Genomic DNA, 23,481 nt, shown 5'->3' with positions numbered 1-23,481 from the left:
TTAATTTGATCACCCTGTTGCAGGGGAACTTTCTTGCAATGCAGGAAACTTTAAGTGGCACTCCAGTCTTTCCTCTTTTGTTCTCTATTGCTCCTCTATTGTTCCTCAAGCAAGGGGGAGGCTGATGACATTACTTTTTTTTTTTACATTTACGGTTTCCTATCAGACCAAGTCCTTGAATGCCATACTCCTTGAAGTTTGCAGTTGTCTAAAAAACATTTTTTTTTTACCCTTTAGTGTGTGTACTTTACTGTATTTATACTTGGGATATTGCTTTTCAACAGTAATAGTTCAAAAATCGCTGGAGGACTTCTTTAAAACGTATAGTGTATTTGAGGTTTAAAAAGGCTTCTGACATTTGTAATTTCCACATAAGTTCCGACCTGATTTACCACCCTCTCCTTGCCACTGTCAGCATACGCTGATGCATCACTGTCCCATTGCATTTTCAGTCAACACAGTACGTCGCCGGTGCTGTAGAGGGCAGAAGTACAGTTTATTGCAGCCGTGTGTATTGTGAATAATCATTGAATGATAGGACCCCCCTCCCCCCCTCCCCCCTCACCTGAGGAAAATGGCCGACGTAGAGATGGATATCGAGTCTACAAGAATGAATAATGGAAACGAACACGTGTAAGACATTTTAGAAGATTACACAGTCATGCAATTTATTTGTAGTACTTTTAGCTGGCTCAGTGATTTTGGCAAGTCGACGTTGTGGTCGTAGTATCTGTTTTCTGCAGCATTAAAACAGTACTAGGCTAGCTAGCTGGCTAACAAATAGAGCTAGCCTGCTAGCTCGACTTTAGCTAGCATGTCAGTGTTTGCTGGCATGTTTACATGTTTTCAATAGCGAAACCACAGATAACTATACCATAAGCCAATCAAACCGTAGTGCCATAACTTGTGACTTTATATTCTAGCTAGTTTGCTCCCTAGCTATGTAGCTAACTATACCTATTGCATAAGTAAGAAGCTAACGTAGCAAGCTAGCCAGTGTTTGCTAGCAAGCTAAAGCGTTAGTTGGGTCATTCTCATGAAACTTGACATTTGACCAAACAGTTGTCATTTTTCACGAAATGTTCTATTGGATCACTGAGATTAGGATATGTACTTATCTATTCCATAATTAGTCTTATGTTGTTGTTTTTTACAGATGCATTTTACCTCAATTTCCACAACAACCAACGCAACATTTCTCATTACTGTACAGTAACAGTTTTCAAAGTCCAAAAAAGGAATAAACAAATCAATTTCTAATATATTTTTTACATTGCTGCCCTAATGAAAAGGCCAGAGTTAAACATAGCACTGAAAATAAAAATATATAAAATTAAATTACTGAAATGTATTTTGTAATTTATCTCATTACCGTAACATAAACGTTTTAATATTGTTTGTCATCACTTGTGTATACATGTTTTTTTATGTACACATATTTGGATAAAGAACAAAAGTCAAACTATTAGATTAAGCCAACATTTTAGTTTTCCTAATATTTCCTAAATATTGGTACATTATGGTAATGCTGAGCTGGTTTCGGAGATGAGACTGCATGTTTCAGTAAAGAGTGTTGCATAGTTTGCCATTGAAAAACTGTACTGATCTCTATCAGAGATTCAGTAACCCAACAAATCATCAAAGTGTGTAATATGTTAATCCCAAATGACTTGCATAATACTAAAATCAATTATATTAATGCAATTTACTAAAATACCCCATATTACAGTATAAGTACTATAATTACATGCATGTATTTTGAAAATAATAATATCCAAGGTCTTTACTTGTACTCCCAAAGTGGCGCAGTGGTCTAAGGCACTGCATCGCAGTGCTAGCTGTGCCACTAGAGATCCTGGTTCGAATCCAGGCTCTGTCGTAGCCGGCCGCGACCAGGAGACCCATGGGGCGGTGCGCACAATTGGCCCAGCGTCGTCCAGGGTAGGGGAGGGAATGGCCGGCAGGGGATGTAGCGCAGTTGGTAGAGCATGGCGTTTGCAACGCCAGGGTTGTGGGTTCGATAAAAAAATAATGTATGCACTAACTGTAAGTCGCTCTGGATAAGAGCGTCTGCTAAATGACTAAAAATGTTTAAAAAATGTAAATTTACAGGTAGTATTGGTGTATTAGGACATGGATATTTGTGGTTGTAAGGTATTTTAGATGTATTTCTGGATTGAATGGGATGCTATGGGCAAACGGCATAACACAATATGCCTATAAAGTATCTAAATACATGAGATATGGAACAAAAACTGTCTTGGGATATTAAAGGTACCTCAGCGATATGACGTAGCTGCAGAAAGTAAACAGCATAGGGGGTCAATATCCGCAACAACTAAGAGCGTTGAAGCGTGAAGCTCAACTTCGCCACTGTTTTGTTGCCCTGACTACCACGCTGTGAACAGCGTGAAGCGAACCCATGCACAGATACTGTATGTGACTGTGTGAGCGCTAAGTCTTGCGTCTCGCTCATCTCAATATCTGCGGTGCTGCTTGTGGCAATATCATTTCGCTGAGTCTACCTTTAAACAACAGTGTAGGTAAGTGTGAAAACAGGTACAGATGTAAAAATGAGGGATATCCTCCTTTAAGTGGTGGGGTTGCGCTTTGCTGAAACACAAACTGCCGATTCCAAATAAAATTGTATTTGCCACATGCGCCGAATACAACAGGTGTAGACATTACAGTAAAATGCTTACTTACAAGCCCTTAACCAACAATGCAGTTTAAGAAAAAAAATTAAATAGCAAACAATTAAAGCGCAGCAGTATAATAAAATAACAGTAGGGAGGTTATATACAGGGGGTACCGGTACAGAGTCAATGTGCGGGGGCACCGGTTAGTCGAGGTAATTGAGGTAATATGTACATGTGGCTTAAAGTAAGTTAAATGGGGTTTCTAGACCCCATGTTTCTTGACAAACCGTAGTTAATCAAATAAATGTTGTTTTTACAAAAAATCTAGGTTTAAGGATTGGGCCTTGTAAATAGATCAAGTTACCAGCATAGCTCACCCATTGACTATAAATGAGACTTAGCTTATTATCATTACTGAAATTAAGGTTCTTATTACCGAAACTGACCTAAAAATGATGTCGTAATGAGTACCTTAACTCAATATGCAAATAATAGGAGACAGCCATTATGAGTCAGCAAACAATTGACCACATCACTAAAGCCCATGCATGCCTCCATGTTGCTAAGGTAATGGTTCTCTGACCTTTTCCCAATTTGAGCTTTTTAGCCGTTTTGGTAATGAGAAGTCCAAGTGGGTTAAAGGGGGTGTTTGAGAATAAGAATCTAATTTTGAAGACTTATAAACCAATAAATTAACTTAACTTGTGCTCATCTAAGGACTACCCCTCTAGATCAGTGGTTCACAAACTGTAGGGCGCGCCCGAGGGGATAATACAGTGGGGGAAAAAAGTATTTAGTCAGCCACCAATTGTGCAAGTTCTCCCACTTAAAAAGATGAGAGAGGCCTGTAATTTTCATCATAGGTACACGTCAACTATGACAGACAAAATGAGAAAAAAAATTCCAGAAAATCACATTGTAGGACTTTTTTATGAATTTATTTGCAAATTATGGTTCAAAATAAGTATTTGGTCAATAACAAAAGTTTCTCAATACTTTGTTATATACCCTTTGTTGGCAATGACACAGGTCAAACGTTTTCTGTAAGTCTTCACAAGGTTTTCACACACTGTTGCTGGTATTTTGGCCCATTCCTCCATGCAGATCTCCTCTAGAGCAGGGATGTTTTGGGGCTGTCGCTGGGCAACACGGACTTTCAACTCCCTCCAAAGATTTTCTATGGGGTTGAGATCTGGAGACTGGCTAGGCCACTCCAGGACCTTGAAATGCTTCTTACGAAGCCACTCCTTCATTGCCCGGGCGGTGTGTTTGGGATCATTGTCATGCTGAAAGACCCAGCCACGTTTCATCTTCAATGCCCTTGCTGATGGAAGGAGGTTTTCACTCAAAATCTCCCGATACATGGCCCCATTCATTCTTTCCTTTACACGGATCAGTCGTCCTGGTCCCTTTGCAGAAAAACAGCCCCAAAGCATGATGTTTCCACCCCCATGCTTCACAGTAGGTATGGTGTTCTTTGGATGCAACTCATCATTCTTTGTCCTCCAAACACGACGAGTTGAGTTTTTACCAAAAAGTTATATTTTGGTTTCATCTGACCATATGACATTCTCCCAATCCTCTTCTGGATCATCCAAATGCACTCTAGCAAACTTCAGACGGGCCTGGACATGTACTGGCAGGGGGTCACGTCTTGCACTGCAGGATTTGAGTCCCTGGCGGCATAGTGTGTTACTGATGGTAGACTTTGTTACTTTGGTCCCAGCTCTCTGCAGGTCATTCACTAGGTCCCCCCGTGTGGTTCTGGGATTTTTGCTCACTGTTCTTGTCATCATTTTGACCCCACAGGGTGAGATCTTGCGTGGAGCCCCAGATCGAGGGAGATTATCAGTGGTCTTGTATGTCTTCCATTTCCTAATAATTGCTCCCACAGTTGATTTCTTCAAACCAAGCTGCTTACCTATTGCTGATTCAGTCTTCCCAGCCTGGTGCAGGTCTACAATTTTGTTTCTGGTGTCCTTTGACAGCTCTTTGGTCTTGGCCATAGTGGAGTTTGGAGTGTGACTGTTTGAGGTTGTGGACAGGTGTCTTTTATACTGATAACAAGTTCAAACAGGTGCCATTAATACAGGTAACGAGTGGAGGACAGAGGAGCCTTTTAAAGAAGAAGTTACAGGTCTGTGAGAGCTAGAAATCTTGCTTGTTTGTAGGTGACCAAATACTTATTTTCCACCATAATTTGCAAATAAATTCATTAAAAATCCTACAATGTGATTTTCTGGAAATTTTTTCCTCAATTTGTCTGTCATAGTTGACGTGTACCTATGATGAAAATTACAGGCCTCTCTCATCTTTTTAAGTGGGAGAACTTGCACAATTGGTGGCTGACTAAATACTTTTTTTCCCCACTGTATCTTTGTGGGATAGAAATGCCAAAAAATTGAGGAAAAGTACTGTTTCCTCATGTCTAACCAGGAGGTTTGAAAAGATAGACAGTGGGCGTGGAGCTTATATTAATGAGGTCGCCTTGACTGACAGCTCTTTGAAACGCGTATGTCAAGAAACTTCGATGCAGTGTTGCAGTACGATCATCTCTAGCTAATTTGGTGATACACAAAGCACCCCAAACAACATTGAAATTGCATCAATTATGTCCCAAAAATGTTTACATCTCCCGCATGTCTCTTGTGATGTGGTTCACAGCAGCACTGACAGATGTGTTGACATGACAACACCAGACACAGATGAAAGGGGAGACATATAACACAGGAGGTTGGTGGCACCTTAATTGGGGAGGGCGAGGAGCGAAATGAGTGGAATGGTATCAAATGCATCAAACATCCTCCCCTCCGTCCTCCTCTCAGCAGCTTCCACTGACATATAAGTATCTTTGCCATAGATTAATTATATTTGTTGACACCCTACAGTCAAATGTTGGCACCAGTAGAGTAGCTACAGTATCTAGCTTTATAAACCACACCCCTTCACAAACACGCCTTCTCCGATGTTGGTTACAAGGCAGTACTTATTTAAATTAGGTAAGAGAATATCATGTTACCATTGGTGTATTAAAATGAGAGTTGGGATGATGTCACCCTGTCCCCTTAATAATCCCGCCTTCTGAATCCAAGTGTTTAACATGGGGGAGGGGACCAGTAACTTTATGATCAAACTTGATCAATGTAGAAGCAACAGTCATTTTTCATACTTTGGTCATCATTCTTTCATCTGGTTTCATCCAAATATCATCACATTTCATGAAAAACATGATTTTGACTGTTCGTGACCTTTAAGGAACTCAGTCAAGCTTTCAACTTACTCTTGAAAGTTGTAATAGTAGAATGCACAAGGTGCAAGTTTTGAATTGGGTAGTGCATCAGCAGTATTCCTCTTGTCATGTCAGTCATTACAGACCTTAGAGAGCTATTTATAACATACAGATCAACTAGCCCATGTCAGCTAACGTTTCTTAGCAAGGTTTTTTTAGCCCATTGATTTTGTTGTAATGTTTGAGTTACTCAAATATCACATGAACACATAAGACATGGCAAAATGTGTAGAATTGTGGGAAATTATCTTTAAAACAGCAACAAAAAAAATCTGCACCCCATGACAAAATGTGTAGAATTGTAGGAAATTATCTTTAAAACAGCAACAAAAAAAATCTGCACCCCATGACAAAATGTCTAGAATTGTAGGAAATTATCTTTAAAACAGCAACAAAAAAAATTTGCACCCCATGACAAAATGTCTAGAATTGCAGGAAATAAGCTTCAACCTGCAAAAAAAAAAAATCTGCCAACGAGGGGTGTGGGTGCGGTAATGAGACATGTCCACAGACACTGTGTTTTTACGTAATAAATATTACAGTTTAATGTAAACTTCAACTAGTATACCATTTGTATGATTTATGGACAAACTACAGCAACATATTTAGTGTTTTATTCAACTAACTTAGGTTTATCTGAAGTAAAATTTTATCAAATGACCTGTGAATTTAATCCGAACGCATTTCATTAATGAATATTTGGGGTGAAAATGTGCATATTAACTTATTTAAAATAAGAGACTTTGGCAAAATAGTAGACATCTTAGTCTTCAGAATGATAGTTGATTTTTGCATATGCATTGGCTAAGTAACATTAGCTATGGCGGTAAAGTCAGAAAGAAAGGATAGTCATGTTTTGGACGATGAATGTTGTGGCCAACCAAGTTACAAAAAAGTTACTGGTTTAAATTATATCTTTGACCAATCTCTTTTTATCTCCACAGGAAAGAAGATTTGGAGAGCCATGAGAAGAGTGGGAGTGAGGAGGAGAGTGGTGAAAATTCTGAAGAAGAAGAGGAGGATGTTAAAGAGGTCAGAAAGGGGGAAGCTGAAACGAATGGAGAAAAGACAGCAGAGGGGTCCAAACATTACAGCAGTGGCAGCAAGCACAAGAAAAAGAAACACAAACACCGCAGCAAGCACAAAAAACACAAACACGCCTCCGAAGAGGACAAGGACCGCAAGCGCAAACATCGACACAAACACAAGAAACACAAACGTAAAGATGGCTCCTCTCCATCCGCCCCTGGCATCAACTCTAGCCACAGAAAAACGGACATATCCCCTTCAACTGACGACAAGGCCTTATTGGAGGAGTTGGAGAAACAGAGGGCCATGATCAAAGCAGAGCTAGACAGCCAGATGATGGAGGGGGGCAAGGTGCAGTCAGGCATGGGCCTCATCCTACAGGGTTATAACTCTGGCTCTGAGGAGGGAGATGGAGAGGGGGGGGTCCGGAACGGGGAGCAGCGCCAGAGGGGCAGCATGGTGAAACCCCCCTCCCCCAGGGGTAGGAGTGGTAATGCCAGACGGGACGCCACAGAAGCAGGCAAGTCCAGCTCCAAGCGCTACAGTCGGAGCAAGTCCAGGGAGAGGACAGGCAAGGAGTCCAAGTCAGACAAAACGACTAAAGGCGCCAAAGACCGTGGCCGCAGCAAATCAAAAGAGAGGAAACGCTCCCGGAGCAGGTCCAAAGACAGAAGAAAGAAGTCTCCTTCCCCCTCCAGCAGGAGAGCAGAGCAGAGGGGCAGCCGCTCGGACAAACGCTCCTCACCCCAGAATAACAACAGACCAAACGTGGAGCACGGCGGCCGGAAGTCCAGATCACGGGAGCGCCCAGGACGGTCGGAGGCGGAGAGAGAGCGGGACAAGAGGCCGACCAAGTCCCAGTCTAAGGACACCTCGTCAGGGAAAGAGAATCGCTCTCCCCAAAGGCGAGGAGGAGGGGGGCTCAGCAGCCCCCAGAGGAGACGCAGCACCTCCCCACGCCCCACCAGAGACTCCCAGCAGGCATCAGCTTCAGCCTCCACCTCCAAACAGGGCTCTCCTTCCAGAGCAGCCAGGTCCCCAGCCAGGAGAGGCAGCAGTCGCTCCCTAGACGCCAGGAGGAGGGATGCTGACAGACAGGGCTCCTCACCACTAAGGTCCGTTACTATGGAATAACCTGCAGTCAACCCCGTATTTCTCCAACTTTGAGTCCCAATGTTTATTTTTTAAATGGGCCATCATTTATTTAAGCCTATATTATTAAGACATTTTTATGCGGTGCCACTTGCATTGTTTCTGCCCGTTTCTTGTCCCGTATTGAACAGCAGTAGTGGTCTGTACATGGCAAGGGCAACTATTACTTTTGTGTTTTAGGATTGGGCATTAAGAATGTGTTACTATCTACCACTGATCTTCTAAGCTTTCTCTCTCCTACAGAAAGCGAAAATGGCCAGAAGCAGGGCCAGGGGGTAGAGCGAGGTCACGGGAGACCAGCCCCAGAGGTGCTCCCCAAGGTCGCAGGATGAGCCGCTCTCCCTTCAGAAGAAGGTCCCCCTCGCCCTTCCGGAGACGGAGCAGGTCTCCACTGAAATGCAGGTTAGACGAGACAAGCTGAAACTTTGTGTGTGTGGATGAGCTGGGCAAAATGGAATCTGCAAGGGTTCTGCCTCAAGCCTTCTTAAATGTATTGAGATGATGCCAGGAAATAATTATAATAATAGTGGTAATACTGTATTACTATTACAGATACTGGGCTAGTTACAATTATTGTAATTGAATAGGCAGGCAATGCTGTCATAGTAGTTATAAGATCCTTTCCAACTGATTCCCTTTCAGATTCTGTCTGGCTCTATTGATGAAGCTTTAGTGATGTCACAGTAGGAGGCTCATAAGCCAAGGTTGTCTAAGGGTTTGTTAAGTGTTTAACAAACCGTTCAGAACAACACAAAGCGTTTCCTTCCTCCAGGTCACCAGAGAGGGATAGGTACGGCCGTCTCAGACAGTACGGCAGGCGCTCCAACTCCTGGGACCGGGACAGGAGGAGGAGACATGGCCGGGACGAGGACAAATTCAAGGGCAGCCTCTCTGAGGGCATGAAGGTCGACAAGGAGTCCTCCGAAGAGGAAGTGTGAGTAGAGGGAGAACACACACACACATAAATGCTACACTCGGCAATATGGTAATTCTCTTGGTGATTGTGTGTTTTTGTAAGCGGGTTTATTTTGTGCTCAGGTTGGAGGACTTTGATGGTGAGGAGGTGGATGAAGAGGCCCTCATAGAGCAGCGCCGCCAGCAGCGCCTGGCTATCGTCCAGGTCAGTTCCTCTCTGTCACTCTGCTGTTGGACTGTCCGTAGCTGTTTCAGGGATCCCCAAGTCCAGTGTTTTGTGTGTTTAGAGACACATCCTCTATTTTGTTCTACACAGATATGGGAATTTTCATGATTAGATTTTTCATGATACTCCGTTGAAATTGACCCACATCCAAACCAATATCTTATTTTTCCTGATTTCCATTGTTGTGATCTCTTTATGCCTGACACCTTTCTCCCTGCACAGAAATACCGTGGCGGCAACGAGGACAGCATGACGTCCATGGCGTCGGAGCCCAGTAGCCCCCAGAGCAGCACGCGGAGCCGCTCGCCCTCACCAGACGACATCCTGGAGCGCGTGGCGGCCGACGTCAAGGAGTACGAGCGGGAGAACCTGGACACGTTTGAGGAGAACATCAAGGCCAAGCAAGGCCTCATCACGCAGGAGAAGGACGGTGAGTAAAGGGTCAGGCAAGGAGAAAATATATGTTTGGGTGTCCCAAACAGCGCCTTATTTCCTACAGTATATGGTTAATACAACCATCCCAGCTCTGCAGATTTTGCTGCGAAGAGACAGAATCATTAGGTCATTTGTTTTGGTACTGTCCACATGTAGCTTGTTTTTGGTCGCATGTCCAGGAATGGCTGAAGAATTGCAACATTTACCTGGAGCTAACTCTGCAGATAGCACTACTGGGTGATTTGAAAAGTCATAGTCAATCGATCTATAATATAATAATGCTTTTAGCAAACATTTTTATCTTTAATTTACAATGTTTAGAAACTATGAGAATAGAAAGGTTCAGAACTTTTGTGAAACATCACAGTACAGTTGAAAAATATGGCAAATAGAAATCCAATATGGATGGTGTTAAGAGATATAGTGGGGAGAACAAGTATTTGATACACTGCCGATTTTGTAGGTTTTCCTACTTACAAAGCATGTAGAGGTCTGTAATTTTTATCATAGGTACACTTCAACTGTGAGAGACGGAATCTAAAACAAAAATCCAGAAAATCACATTGTATGATTTTTAAGTAATTCATTTGCATTTTATTGCATGACATAAGTATTTGATACATCAGAAAAGCAGAACTTAATATTTGGTACAGAAACCTTTGTTTGCAATTACAGAGATCATACGTTTCCTGTAGGTCTTGACCAGGTTTGCACACACTGCAGCAGGGATTTTGGCCCACTCCTCCATACAGTCCTTCTCCAGATCCTTCAGGTTTCGGGGCTGTTGCTGGGCAATACGGACTTTCAGCTCCCTCCAAAGATTTTCTATTGGGTTCAGGTCTGGAGACTGGCTAGGTCACTCCAGGACCTTGAGATGCTTCTTACGGAGCCACTCCTTAGTTGCCCTGGCTGTGTGTTTCGGGTCGTTGTCATGCTGGAAGACCCAGCCACGACCCATCTTCAATGCTCTTACTGAGGGAAGGAGGTTGTTGGCCAAGATCTCGCGATACATGACCCCATCCATCCTCCCCTCAATACGGTGCAGTCGTCCTGTCCCCTTTGCAGAAAAGCATCCCCAAATAATGATGTTTCCACCTCCATGCTTCACGGTTGGGATGGTGTTCTTGGGGTTGTACTCATCCTTCTTCTCCAAACACGGCGAGTGGGGTTTAGACCAAAAAGCTCTATTTTTGTCTCATCAGACCACATGACCTTCTCCCATTCCTCCTCTGGATCATGCAGATGGTCATTGGCAAACTTCAGACGGGCCTGGACATGCGCTGGCTTGAGCAGGGGGACCTTGCGTGCGCTACAGGATTTTAATCCATGACGGCGTAGTGTGTTACTAATGGTTTTCTTTGAGACTGTGGTCCCAGCTCTCTTCAGGTCATTGACCAGGTCCTGCCGTGTAGTTCTGGGCTGATCCCTCACCTTCCTCATGATCATTGATGCCCCACGAGGTGAGATCTTGCATGGAGCCCCAGACCGAGGGTGATTGACGTAATCTTGAACTTCTTCCATTTTCTAATAATTGCGGCAACAGTTGTTGCCTTCTCACCAAGCTGCTTGCCTATTGTCCTGTAGCCCATCCCAGCCTTGTGCAGGTCTACACTTTTATCCCTGATGTCCTTGCACAGCTCTATGGTCTTGGCCATTGTGGAGAGGTTGGAGTCTGTTTGATTGAGTGTGTGGACAGGTGTCTTTTATACAGGTAATGAGTTCAAACAGGTGCAGTTAATGCAGGTAATGAGTGGAGAACAGGAGGGCTTCTTAAAGAAAAACTAACACGTCTGTGAGAGCCGGAATTCTTACTGGTTGGTAGGTGATAAAATACTTACAGTGGGGGAAAAAAGTATTTAGTCAGCCACCAATTGTGCAAGTTCTCCCACTTAAAAAGATGAGAGAGGCCTGTAATTTTCATCATAGGTACACGTCAACAATGACAGACAAATTGAGATTTTTTTTCTCCAGAAAATCACATTGTAGGATTTTTTATGAATTTATTTGCAAATTATGGTGGAAAATAAGTATTTGGTCACCTACAAACAAGCAAGATTTCTGGTTCTCACAGACCTGTAACTTCTTCTTTAAGAGGCTCCTCTGTCCTCCACTCGTTACCTGTATTAATGGCACCTGTTTGAACTTGTTATCAGTATAAAAGACACCTGTCCACAACCTCAAACAGTCACACTCCAAACTCCACTATGGCCAAAACCAAAGAGCTGTCAAAGGACACCAGAAACAAAATTGTAGACCTGCACCAGGCTGGGAAGACTGAATCTGCAATAGGTAAGCAGCTTGATTTGAAGAAATCAACTGTGGGAGCAATTATTAGGAAATGGAAGACATACAAGACCACTGATAATCTCCCTCGATCTGGGGCTCCACGCAAGATCTCACCCCGTGGGGTCAAAATGATCACAAGAACGGTGAGCAAAAATCTCAGAACCACACGGGGGCACCTAGTGAATGACCTGCAGAGAGCTGGGACCAAAGTAACAAAGCCTACCATCAGTATCACACTACGCCGCCAGGGACTCAAATCCTGCAGTGCAAGATGTGTCCCCCTGCTTAAGCCAGTACATGTCCAGGCCCGTCTGAAGATTGCTAGAGTGCATTTGGATGATCCAGAAGAGGATTGGGAGAATGTCATATGGTCAGATGAAACCAAAATATAACTTTTTGGTAAAAACTCAACTCGTCGTGTTTGGAGGACAAAGAATGCTGAATTGCATCCAAAGAACTCCATACCTACTGTGAAGCATGGGGGTGGAAACATCATGCTTTGGGGCTGTTTTTCTGCAAAGGGACCAGGACGACTGATCCGTGTAAAGGAAAGAATGATTGGGGCCATGTATCGTGAGATTTTGAGTGAAAACCTCCTTCCATCAGCAAGGGCATTGAAGATGAAACGTGGCTGGGTCTTTCAGCATGACAATGATCCCAAACACACCGCCCGGGCAACGAAGGAGTGGCTTCGTAAGAAGTATTTCAAGGTCCTGGAGTGGCCTAGCCAGTCTCCAGATCTCAACCCCATAGAAAATCTTTGGAGGGAGTTGAAAGTCCGTGTTGCCCAGCGACAGCCCCAAAACATCACTGCTCTAGAGGAGATCTGCATGGAGGAATGGGCCAAAATACCAGCAACAGTGTGTGAAAACCTTGTGAAGACTTACAGAAAACGTTTGACCTGTGTCATTGCCAACAAAGGGTATATAACAAAGTATTGAGAAACTTTTGTTATTGACCAAATACTTATTTTCCACCATAATTTGCAAATAAATTCATAAAAAATCCTACAATGTGATTTTCTGGAAAAAATAATCTCATTTTGTCTGTCATAGTTGACGTGTACCTATGATGAAAATTACAGGCCTCTCTCATCTTTTTAAGTGGGAGAACTTGCACAATTGGTGGCTGACTAAATACTTTTTTCCCCCACTGTATGTCATGCAATAAAATGCAAATTAATTACTTAAAAAACATACAATGTGATTTTCTGGATTTTTGTTTTAGATTCCGTCTCTCAAAGTTGAAGTGTACCTATGATAAAAATTACAGACCTCTACATGCTTTGTAAGTAGGAAAACCTGCAAAATCGGCAGTGTATCAAATTCTTTTTCTCCCCACTGTAGATGGGTGGTGTTGAATGGAGCTGAAGGATGGGACTAATCACAACAAGATAACTAATGTAAAATATACTGTGTCCGTAAAATGTATATAGGTTCAGAACTTTTGTGAAACAGCACAGTTAAAAATATATGGCAAATAGAAATCAAACTGCATGGTCTTCAGAAGTAGATGGGAGGGGTTGAGGGTAGTGGAAGAATAGCTGTAAAAACAAACAAAATATATCTATTGTAAAATAGATTGTGTCCGTAAAATGTATATAGTATGTATAAGCTGGAAGTAGAAGCCTAAGTGTTGTTGTTCGTTATTTTACTCCAATTAGGGGAGGGGTGGTAGGGTTAGTGGAAAAAAGTTTTACACAAGATCTCATCTCGTGGGGCATCAATGATCATGAGGAAGGTGAGGGATCAGCCCAGAACTACACGGCAGGACCTGGTCAATGACCTGAAGAGAGATGGGACCACAGTCTCAAAGAAAACCATTAGTAACACACTACGCCGTCATGGATTAAAATCCTGTAGAGCACGCAAGGTCCCCCTGCTCAAGCCAGCGCATGTCCAGGCCCGTCTGAAGTTTGCCAATGACCATCTGGATGATCCAGAGGAGGAATGGGAGAAGGTCATGTGGTCTGATGAGACAAAAATAGAGCTTTTTGGTCTAAACTCCACTCGCCGTGTTTGGAGAAGAAGGATGAGTACAACCCCAAGAACACCATCCCAACCGTGAAGCATGGAGGTGGAAACATCATTATTTGGGGATGCTTTTCTGCAAAGGGGACAGGACGACTGCACCGTATTGAGGGGAGGATGCATGGGGCCATGTATCGCGAGATCTTGGCCAACAACCTCCTTCCCTCAGTAAGAGCATTGAAGATGGGTCGTGGCTGGGTCTTCCAGCATGACAACGACCCGAAACACACAGCCAGGGCAACTAAGGAGTGGCTCCGTAAGAAGCATCTCAAGGTCCTGGAGTGACCTAGCCAGTCTCCAGACCTGAACCCAATAGAAAATCTTTGGAGGGAGCTGAAAGTCCGTATTGCCCAGCAACAGCCCCGAAACCTGAAGGATCTGGAGAAGGACTGTATGGAGGAGTGGGCCAAAATCCCTGCTGCAGTGTGTGCAAACCTGGTCAAGACCTACAGGAAACGTATGATCTCTGTAATTGCAAACAAAATTTTCTGTACCAAATATTAAGTTCTGCTTTTCTGATGTATCAAATACTTATGTCATGCAATAAAATGCAAATGAATTACTTAAAAATCATACAATGTGATTTTCTGGATTTTTGAAGTGTACCTATGATAAAAATTACAGACCTCTACATGCTTTGTAAGTAGGAAAACCTGCAAAATCGGCAGTGTATCAAATTCTTTTTCTCCCCACTGTAGATGGGTGGTGTTGAATGGAGCTGAAGGATGGGACTAATCACAACAAGATAACTAATGTAAAATATACTGTGTCCGTAAAATGTATATAGGTTCAGAACTTTTGTGAAACAGCACAGTTTAAAAATATATGGCAAATAGAAATCAAACTGCATGGTCTTCAGAAGTAGATGGGAGGGGTTGAGGGTAGTGGAAGAATAGCTGTAAAAACAAAAATATAACTATTGTAAAATAGATTGTGTCCGTGAAATGTATATAGTATGTATAAGCTGGAAGTAGAAGCCTAAGTGTTGTTGTTCGTTATTTTACTCCAATTAGGGGAGGGGTGGTAGGGTTAGTGGAAAAGAATAAAGGAAAGAATAAAAAAAAGTTTTACAAAAGATCTGGTCCCAAACCCAACCGTAGTCCCGCATTGTTATTTTAGGCGTATGTGACGCAGCTCACCTGCCAGCCATGGTCCTAGCAATTTTGCGTCCTAAAGGCAATATCAAATGCCCCAAAATAACTTAAGAAATAGGTTAAATTACCAGAAATTACATTTTATTACTGGGGTATATCAGCCAAAATGCTAGATTTAGTTTGAAGAGAGCAGAGTTGGAGAGACTTGCACTTTCTCTTTAGCTATTTTTATAGCCTAACTTTTAGGAGCGGGACGATTTTCAGACAGAGAAATATGATGATCAATATTTATTTCTAGGCAGTGAAGTAAACTATAGCCTAATCATATTCAGGAAGTACATTTCCTTGGAAAGATAACTGCCCCTTGCTTCTCCGCCCATGCGTAACCTATAGCCTACTCTATTTAATTCAGACCACACGCGCACCTGATCTCGCAGGTATGGCTACTGAACTGGAAGCAGCAAGAATGACGACAGCGACACTTGCTACGTTTTGCATAGTCCTATAGGATATATCTTACTGTTTATGAGGATGATTTGCAGGCAGAGACAAATAAAAGGGTAATCAATATTTATTGAAAATGAAAAGGTGCAACGCTCGCTCACCATAGTAGCCTAACCAATGTGCGCGTTGTGCCTTTTCCTTTTCAATGATGATTCAATTTTTTGATTGCACTTCGACTCATGTTGGTTGAGCGCCCTCGACTTCTTTCCATTATTAATATTTATTTGGAGACACTGTAGTAAACTAGTCTAATATTTAACCATTATTAATATTTATTTGGAGACACTAGTAAACTACAGTCTAATCATATTTAAGTTAATTTCATATTAATGTTATCCCCCTAATGGGATAATAAAGTTGATCTGAATTTGAATTTGAATCTGTCTAACATGGGGCTTGTGTGAAAGCTGACAATGCAATGTAGGGACTTAACACTTATGACTAACATTGACCAATGGAGGGTTGTAAATTAGTCTTTGGTCTGTAAATAAGTATTTGGTTCCACTATAGTCATTCAGTTACATTCCTTCAGGTCATATCTTTAGGCCAAAACGTGTGCCAGTCGAAACATGTTTCTACTAATAACTCACAAATGTAACATCTTTTTAAATCTTGCTTCCTCCTCCCTCTTTCCGTTAGGACCCAAAAAGCCCTCGGCCCCTGATATGTTTACAGAATCAGACGACATGTTTGAAGCAGCCATTGATGTAAGTCTTACAGGAGCCTCATTCCCTTCCACTGATCTCCAGCCATGTTTATATCTCTGATCGTTAGAGTGCTACTCTGGATCAGACATGCATGCCCGTCTTTATCTTCTGAATGATCTGTCTGTGGCAGTAATTCATTATGTGACTGTGGTTGAATGTTTGGTCATGTTGTGGTTGAACCTATGGTCGTCTATCTTGTACAGAGTGCCAGGATGAGAGCAGCGGGTGTTGGGGGGAAGGACTTCAAAGACAACCCCAACCTCCGGGACAACTGGACCGACGCAGAGGGTTACTACCGTAAGTGCCCTTGACTGTACAAATGTTCATGTCATTCACTAATTCATCAATGAAAGGCTGCTGAGCATTTTTCTCTATAAGTCAGCCCTGTTTGGAGCCAGTCCATATAGTCTTACAGTATTCCAACCTCTGCTGTGTATGAGTGCGGTCCTTTGATTTCACTATCATTCAATAAAGTGTTATTTTAGGCCTGGAAACTGGATATCTCATTGAGAAATGTCCAACACTTTATAAACATGCCCCTCATCTCTTCCCTCTGTGTCCCACCCGTGTGTTAGGTGTGAACATCGGGGAGACGCTGGACAAGCGCTACGACGTGTACGGCTACACAGGCCAGGGAATGTTTAGCAACGTGATCAGGGGCAGGGACACGGCCCGCGCCGGACAGGATGTGGCTGTCAAGATCATCCGCAACAACGAGCTCATGTAGGTCCTCAGGCCTCAGGAAGGCAAGCCTCAGGACTCAAATGACACCCCATTCCCTATATAGTGTACTACTTTTGACCAGCACTCTTGACCAGGGCCCAAAGCGCTCTAGGCAAAAGTAGTGCACTATATAGGGAATAGGGTGCCATTTGGGTTTTACTTATTGTTATGGGAGCATATTGCCTTCACCACCCATACATTTGAATGTGCACTCTCATTAGAAGTATTCCATCTACGTCTATGTGAATCGTCCAGGGTTCCCTTGGAAGATGGGAATTTATCTGATTTATTTATAAAAATAAATAAAAAACAATCGATGCTGATTTTGTTTTGGGTCTCCAGGCAGAAGACTGGCCTAAAGGAGCTAGAGTTCCTCAAGAGGCTCAACGACGCCGACCCCGACGACAAGTTCCACTGCCTGCGCCTCTTCAGACACTTCTACCACAAGCAGCACCTGTGTCTGGTGTTTGAGCCCCTCAGGTACTGACTGGGAGACTACCACTACTGCACTGTCACCGCACTATGGCTACGTCTTAAATGGCAACCTATTATAGTGCACTTCTGGTCAAAATTAATGCAATTGAAAGGGAATAGGGTGCCATTTCAGACGCACCCAATGTCCTTAGTGCCATTGTACACTGCGACGTGTTTGTCATCTAGCACACAGCTTCACTGGCTCTAACTCATGTCTTTCTGTGTCATTTACTGGTCCCAGTATGAACTTGCGCGAGGTGCTGAAGAAGTACGGTAAGGACGTGGGCCTCCACATCAAGGCTGTCCGCTCCTACACCCAGCAGCTCTTCCTGGCCCTAAAGCTCCTCAAACGCTGCAGCATCCTCCACGCTGACATTAAGCCTGACAACATCTTGGTACGAGGCCCATACTATCATTATGTTAGGGATGTGACAAATGGAAAACGTTGCTTAACGTTTAAACTGCAATTTCTTTAACTGTTTTCAGTAAAACAAATATCCTGGGTTTTTCTTTATTTTTACTATTTTCTACATTGTAGAATAATAGTGAAGACATCAAAACTATGAAATAGCACATATGGAATCATGTAGTAACCAAAAAAGTGTTAAACAAATGAGGTTCTTCAAAGTAGCCACCCTTTCCCTTGATGACAGCTTTGCACACTCTTGGCATTCTCTCAACCAGCTTCATGAGGTAGTCACCTGGAATGCATTTCAATTAACAGGTGTGTCTTGTTAAAAAGTTAATTTGTGTAATTAATTTCCTTCTTAATGCGTTTGAGACAATCAGTTGTGTTGTGACAAGGTAGGGGTGGTATACAGAAGATAGCCCTATTTGGTAAAAGACCAAGTCCATATTATGGCAAGAACGGCTCAAATAAGCAAAGAGAAACGACAGTCCATCATTACTTAAGACATGAAGGTCAATCCGGAAAATTTCAAGAACTTTGAACGTTTCTTCAAGTGCAGTCGCAAAAACCATCAAGCGCTATGATGAAACTGGCTCTCATGAGGACCGCCACAGGAAAGGAAGACCCAGAGTTACCTCTGCTGCAGAGGATAAGTTCATTAGAGTTAACTGCACCTCAGATTGCTGCCCAAATAAATGCTTCACAGAGTTCAAGTAACAGACACATCTCAACATCAACTGTTCAGAGGAGACTGCGTGAATCAGGCCTTCATGGTTGAATTGCTGCAAAGACACCACTACTAAAGGACACCAATAAGAAGAAGAGACTTGTTTGGGCCAAGAAACATGAGCAATGGACATTAGACCGGTGGAAATCTGTCCTTTGGTCTGATGAGTCCAAATTTGAGATTTTTGGTTCCAACCGCTGTGTCTTTGTGAGACGCAGAGTAGGTGAACGGATGATCTCTGCATGTGGTTCCCACCGTGATGCATGGAGGAGGAGGTGTGATGGTGTGGGGGTGCTTTGCTGGTGACACTGTCAGTGATTAATCTTGACCTGTCTGCATGCAGACCACTCTCTCCTATAAAAGTACTTTAAAGTTTGTTAAATACCATGACTTACCAAGACATTTAGTCAAAAGAAAACGCATCTTTCGCAAAGAACCGACTCCTAAGATTCAGGATTTTTGGAACGGAGGAGACTTATTAATTGCCGTACTTCCGAGAACACAAACACTTGCAAGTTTCATAGAGAGGGACAAAGAGAGAGGGGAGGGGCACGGTATAGGCAGGTCGGCCACCAGGCAGACAGTCGGAACCGTGCACTAGGCCTATCTTATTAAATTTATAAGCTGTATCTCGCAATGGAATGCAGTTTTTTTGCAATTTCTTGGCTTGCAATGTCTCTCAAATTCAGTAAAGCAGTGCCTATCATCAATGAATAGGCTAGGATATTCTACACCCAACAGACTCTCGCATCAATAGCGAAGAGAAAGAGCAGGCTAGTCAGCTGCACTGTGATTAACATTTTCTGGGGGGTAAAAAAGAAAAACATTCCGTTAGGGATTCTTCTTAATGTTAAGGATTCCAATTTTGTTTATAAACGTTCACACCCCTACGTTTATATATATCATCACATGACTGTTAACCACTGCACTGAGGCTGGGTCGTGTTCATAAGGCACCAAATGGAAGAAAGCAGACTGAAACAGGGAGGGACTGCCTGGATTCGTCCAGTAAGAATCACTTGTTTTTTCGCTTTCTATAGAGTATTTTTTTTGTTTGCGTTTTGCGACACTGCCCTGGTCTGATAGTGTCTGTTTCTCTGTCTCTCCCCACAAGGTGAATGAGTCAAAGACCATCCTGAAACTCTGCGATTTTGGCTCCGCGTCCCACGTGGCGGACAACGACATCACGCCATACCTCGTCAGCAGATTCTACAGAGCTCCCGAAATCAGTAAGTTTTATTTTTAGATTGTTTGTTGACTATAAAGATTTTTCTGTAATAATCAGGTATGTTGTAAACTTGTCACTTTTCAGCAATATTCGCCGTTTCGATCTCAAAATAGATCATCCACATGAATTGTGTAGATCTGTCTGATGAAAAGTGCGCAGAGTGTATCACCCATTGAGCTATAAAAGAGGCGTGAACAGATTTTCTTGACTTCTTCTCCCTGCGCAGGGCCCGCTCCAGGCATAAGCGGTCGCATAGGGCCCCAGGCTGCTAGGGGGCCCCCAACACAACACATTATTATTATTATTTTTAGGAAAGTCAGGTTCTCAACTTAATGTTGAGAGTTAGAATAGTAGAATACACAAGGTGCAAGTTCGAAATTTGGTTGTTTATCAGCAATTTTTCTCGTTTTGTCAGTCATTGACAGACACTCAATTAGCCATTTAAGCAAACAATTTTTAGATCAGTAAATTAAAGGGCACGTGCTCAGGGGACCTTCAGGGGGCCCCCATTGATTTTGTTAGTTACTCTCACTCAGATATCATTAACATGGCATAAGTCTTGGCAAAATGGGTAGAATTGCATGAAATTAGCTGTAAAACGGCACTTTTTTTTCTCTCTGCCCCATGTCAAAAAAGAAGAAAAACTCTTGAATGAGTAGGTGTGTCCAAACTTTTGACTGGTAGTGTATGTTTCTCATATCGAAATTAATTACTGAGCACAGAATGCATCCCTACACGTCCTACAAATAGAAAATCAGATGCAGTATGTCAATGAGTGCTTCATCCAATATCACGTGTGACAGCTGTGAGGCTACTCAACTTTTGGGAGCTGTGTGTGTGTGTGAGGAGAGTGACAGAGTGGTGTGTGTGAGGGAGAGTGGTGTGTGTGAGGGAGAGTGGTGTGTGTGAGGGAGAGTGGTGTGTGTGAGGGAGAGTGGTGTGTGTGAGGGATAGTGGTGTGTGTGAGGGAGAGTGGTGTGTGTGAGGGAGAGTGGTGTGTGTGTGTGAGGGAGAGTGGTGTGTGTGTGTGAGGGAGAGTGGTGGTGTGTGTGAGGGAGGGGGTGTGTGTGTGAGGGAGAGTGGTGTGTGTGTGAGGGAGAGTGGTGTGTGTGTGAGGGAGAGTGGTGTGTGTGTGTGTGGGGGGTGTAGGCTTTTTGTGTAAAGTTGTCTGAAGAGTAGGGTGAAGATGGTTTCAAATAGGCCTAGTGTGTTTTTCCCTTACTGATCATTATGCATTTATATTCCTTACTACATCCCTCCTGCCCAATCACAGGAAGGCCTTTGGATATGAGCAAATCAGCCATTTTCTGAAGTAGCCTATTCTATTATACAGTATGAAGTTAAATTCAATGTGTTGTATTGAGTAGAGGTGTGAATATCAGGGACAGGTTTTTGTGCAGCACAGGTGCAGAACGTATAGAAAACGGGAACAGGCGTCCTGGGGGTGGCAGGCAAACTCCGTGGTATCAACATCATTAGTGAAATGTTGGTATTGTGATAACCCCACACTGAAAATAGGGACATTTTGTTGCAGTCCACAGATTATTTTGCGTGTTTCCTTGCAGATTTTTTTTCTCACCTTTTTGGGCCCTCACCAGTTTGCATCCCTGAATAATGGTCTCACATTCTTGGATCACATTCATTATGATTTCTCTCTGTCACAGTCATTGGGAAGCCGTACGACTACAGCATAGACATGTGGTCGGTGGGCTGCACGCTATACGAACTCTACACAGGCAAGATCCTGTTCCCCGGCTCCTCCAACAACCACATGATCAAACTGGCCATGGACCTCAAGGGCAAGATGCCCAACAAGGTAAACTGTCCACATTACTGGACCTGGCCTCAACCTTTTTCTCAAAGTTATAACCTGGGGCATTGTACACTGGGCTGTAAGGTACAGATTATGTTTCTTGTTTTGTTCTCAGATGATCCGGAAAGGTCTGTTCAAAGACCAGCACTTTGATCATAACCTCAACTTCCTCTACATTGAAGTAGATAAAGTGACTGAAAGGGTTTGTATATGTTCTACTTTTCACCTGCTACATTTTCAGGAAACAATCTAAGAAAGAGGACAAAACAGTTTCCCTGATTCTATCGATCTTCAGTCTGTGGTTCAAGCATAAATAACTTGCTAGGTTTGCTGGGCTAATCATGAAGGCTCATTCAGATGGTTAATGGGTTTTGAATAGTTACACTGTCTCACACCCCCTCCATTCCACCCCTCCATCCACCCATCACCATCCCGTCCACAGGAGAAGGTGACAGTGATGAGCACCATCAACCCCACCAAGGACCTGCTGTGTGACATGGTGGGCGGCCAGCGGCTGCCCGAGGAGCAGAGGAAGAAGGTCCTGGTCCTCAAAGACCTGATCGACAGCACGCTGATGCTGGACCCGGCCAAACGCATCAGCATCAACCAGGCCCTGCAGCACCCCTTCATCCAGGAGAAGATCTGACCTCAGACTAGCTCACACTATACCAGTTGCCTGGTTCCAGATCCATTTGTGCTGTCTCGCCAGCTATGGTCATTGCATGACAACAACCATAGTTGGCAAAACAGCACAAACAGATCTGGGACCAGGCTACTATACCACCACCACCACCCAGAGCAGCGATGTCAGGTTGAATACTGCAGTATGGCAGCCAAAAAGACAAGACCAGACTCCCCATTGAGAATGTTATGGATTTATATTTTTCCTTCCCCCGATTTTGATTATGATGGGTACTATAACCTGGTATCTAGTTTTATTGTAAATAGGTCATGGAAAATTGACATTCTGAAAAAAAACTATACTTTTGTGATTTATCATTGTAAAACTCCCACCCCGCCCGGGCGGTGATGCAGCGGCTATGGACTTTTTCTATTTAACTGGCATTGAAATGACAGACATTGAAAGAATATAATTCCTGTAAATATGTCTATTGCGTTGTTGGAAGAATCAAGAGTGTTGGTCGGTTTAGAAATGTGTGTTGTGTACTAGTCGCATCAAGAAGATGATATATAATAGCACGTCTTCTGCAGTTCATTTTTTATGATTACCAACATTGCTCAGTCTGCGGTGATGCATGCTTTTGAATGTGCACTCTTTCGTTGTGCCCTAGACATGTGTAGCGCGGGCCTGTGTAATGTAAATGCTCTCTGTGTGTGCAGCAGCATTTATGTCCCATATGTAATGGCAGATGGCAGCACAAGCCCCATTTCACAGGTCCCAGGCCCGTGATTAAGGAATGGACTCAACAGTAGTACTGTACTCCCCTCTGAACAATATAAATGTTCCATTTCAAGCACAGCCCCGATTGGCTCCAATGATTTCATAACTTCTCTTTATTTCTCTATTTTTCTCTCTCTCTGACACGGTCCTGGCTATAGGCTCTCAGTTTTAAGTGCCTCGTGCATGAGACTTGTGTGTAGAACACAGAACAATGCCAGCTTGTGGAAGCCACCACCCTCCCTCATTGTTCTCCTCCTATGTTGTATACAGTCACCGGCCAGTTTATTATGTACACCAATCTAGTACCGGGTTGGACCTCCCTTTTCCTCCAGAACAGCCTGAATTCTTCGGGGCATGGATTCTACAAGTCGGAAACGTTCCACAGGGATGTTGGTCCATG

General features: G+C 43.2%; 1 protein-coding gene across 1 annotated transcript; it reads left to right on the top strand.

Annotated features, from left to right (window-relative positions):
• The first annotated feature begins 563 nt into the window (after window positions 1-563).
• On the top strand, window positions 564-23,481 carry LOC121550057 (serine/threonine-protein kinase PRP4 homolog). The gene is made up of 15 exons (XM_041862165.2): window positions 564-633; window positions 6,873-8,072; window positions 8,353-8,511; window positions 8,882-9,043; window positions 9,148-9,229; window positions 9,473-9,680; window positions 16,239-16,306; window positions 16,510-16,603; window positions 16,882-17,029; window positions 17,372-17,509; window positions 17,745-17,898; window positions 19,753-19,867; window positions 21,531-21,682; window positions 21,795-21,881; window positions 22,122-23,481. Exons 1-15 carry the CDS (start codon window positions 575-577, stop codon window positions 22,323-22,325), a joined length of 3,030 nt encoding a protein of 1,009 aa, XP_041718099.2. The 5' UTR covers window positions 564-574; the 3' UTR covers window positions 22,326-23,481.

Source organism: Coregonus clupeaformis, chromosome 34, assembly GCF_020615455.1.
Source record: "Coregonus clupeaformis isolate EN_2021a chromosome 34, ASM2061545v1, whole genome shotgun sequence".
Taxonomy (NCBI): domain Eukaryota; kingdom Metazoa; phylum Chordata; class Actinopteri; order Salmoniformes; family Salmonidae; genus Coregonus; species Coregonus clupeaformis.
This window is presented reverse-complemented; position numbering and strand designations above follow the sequence as displayed.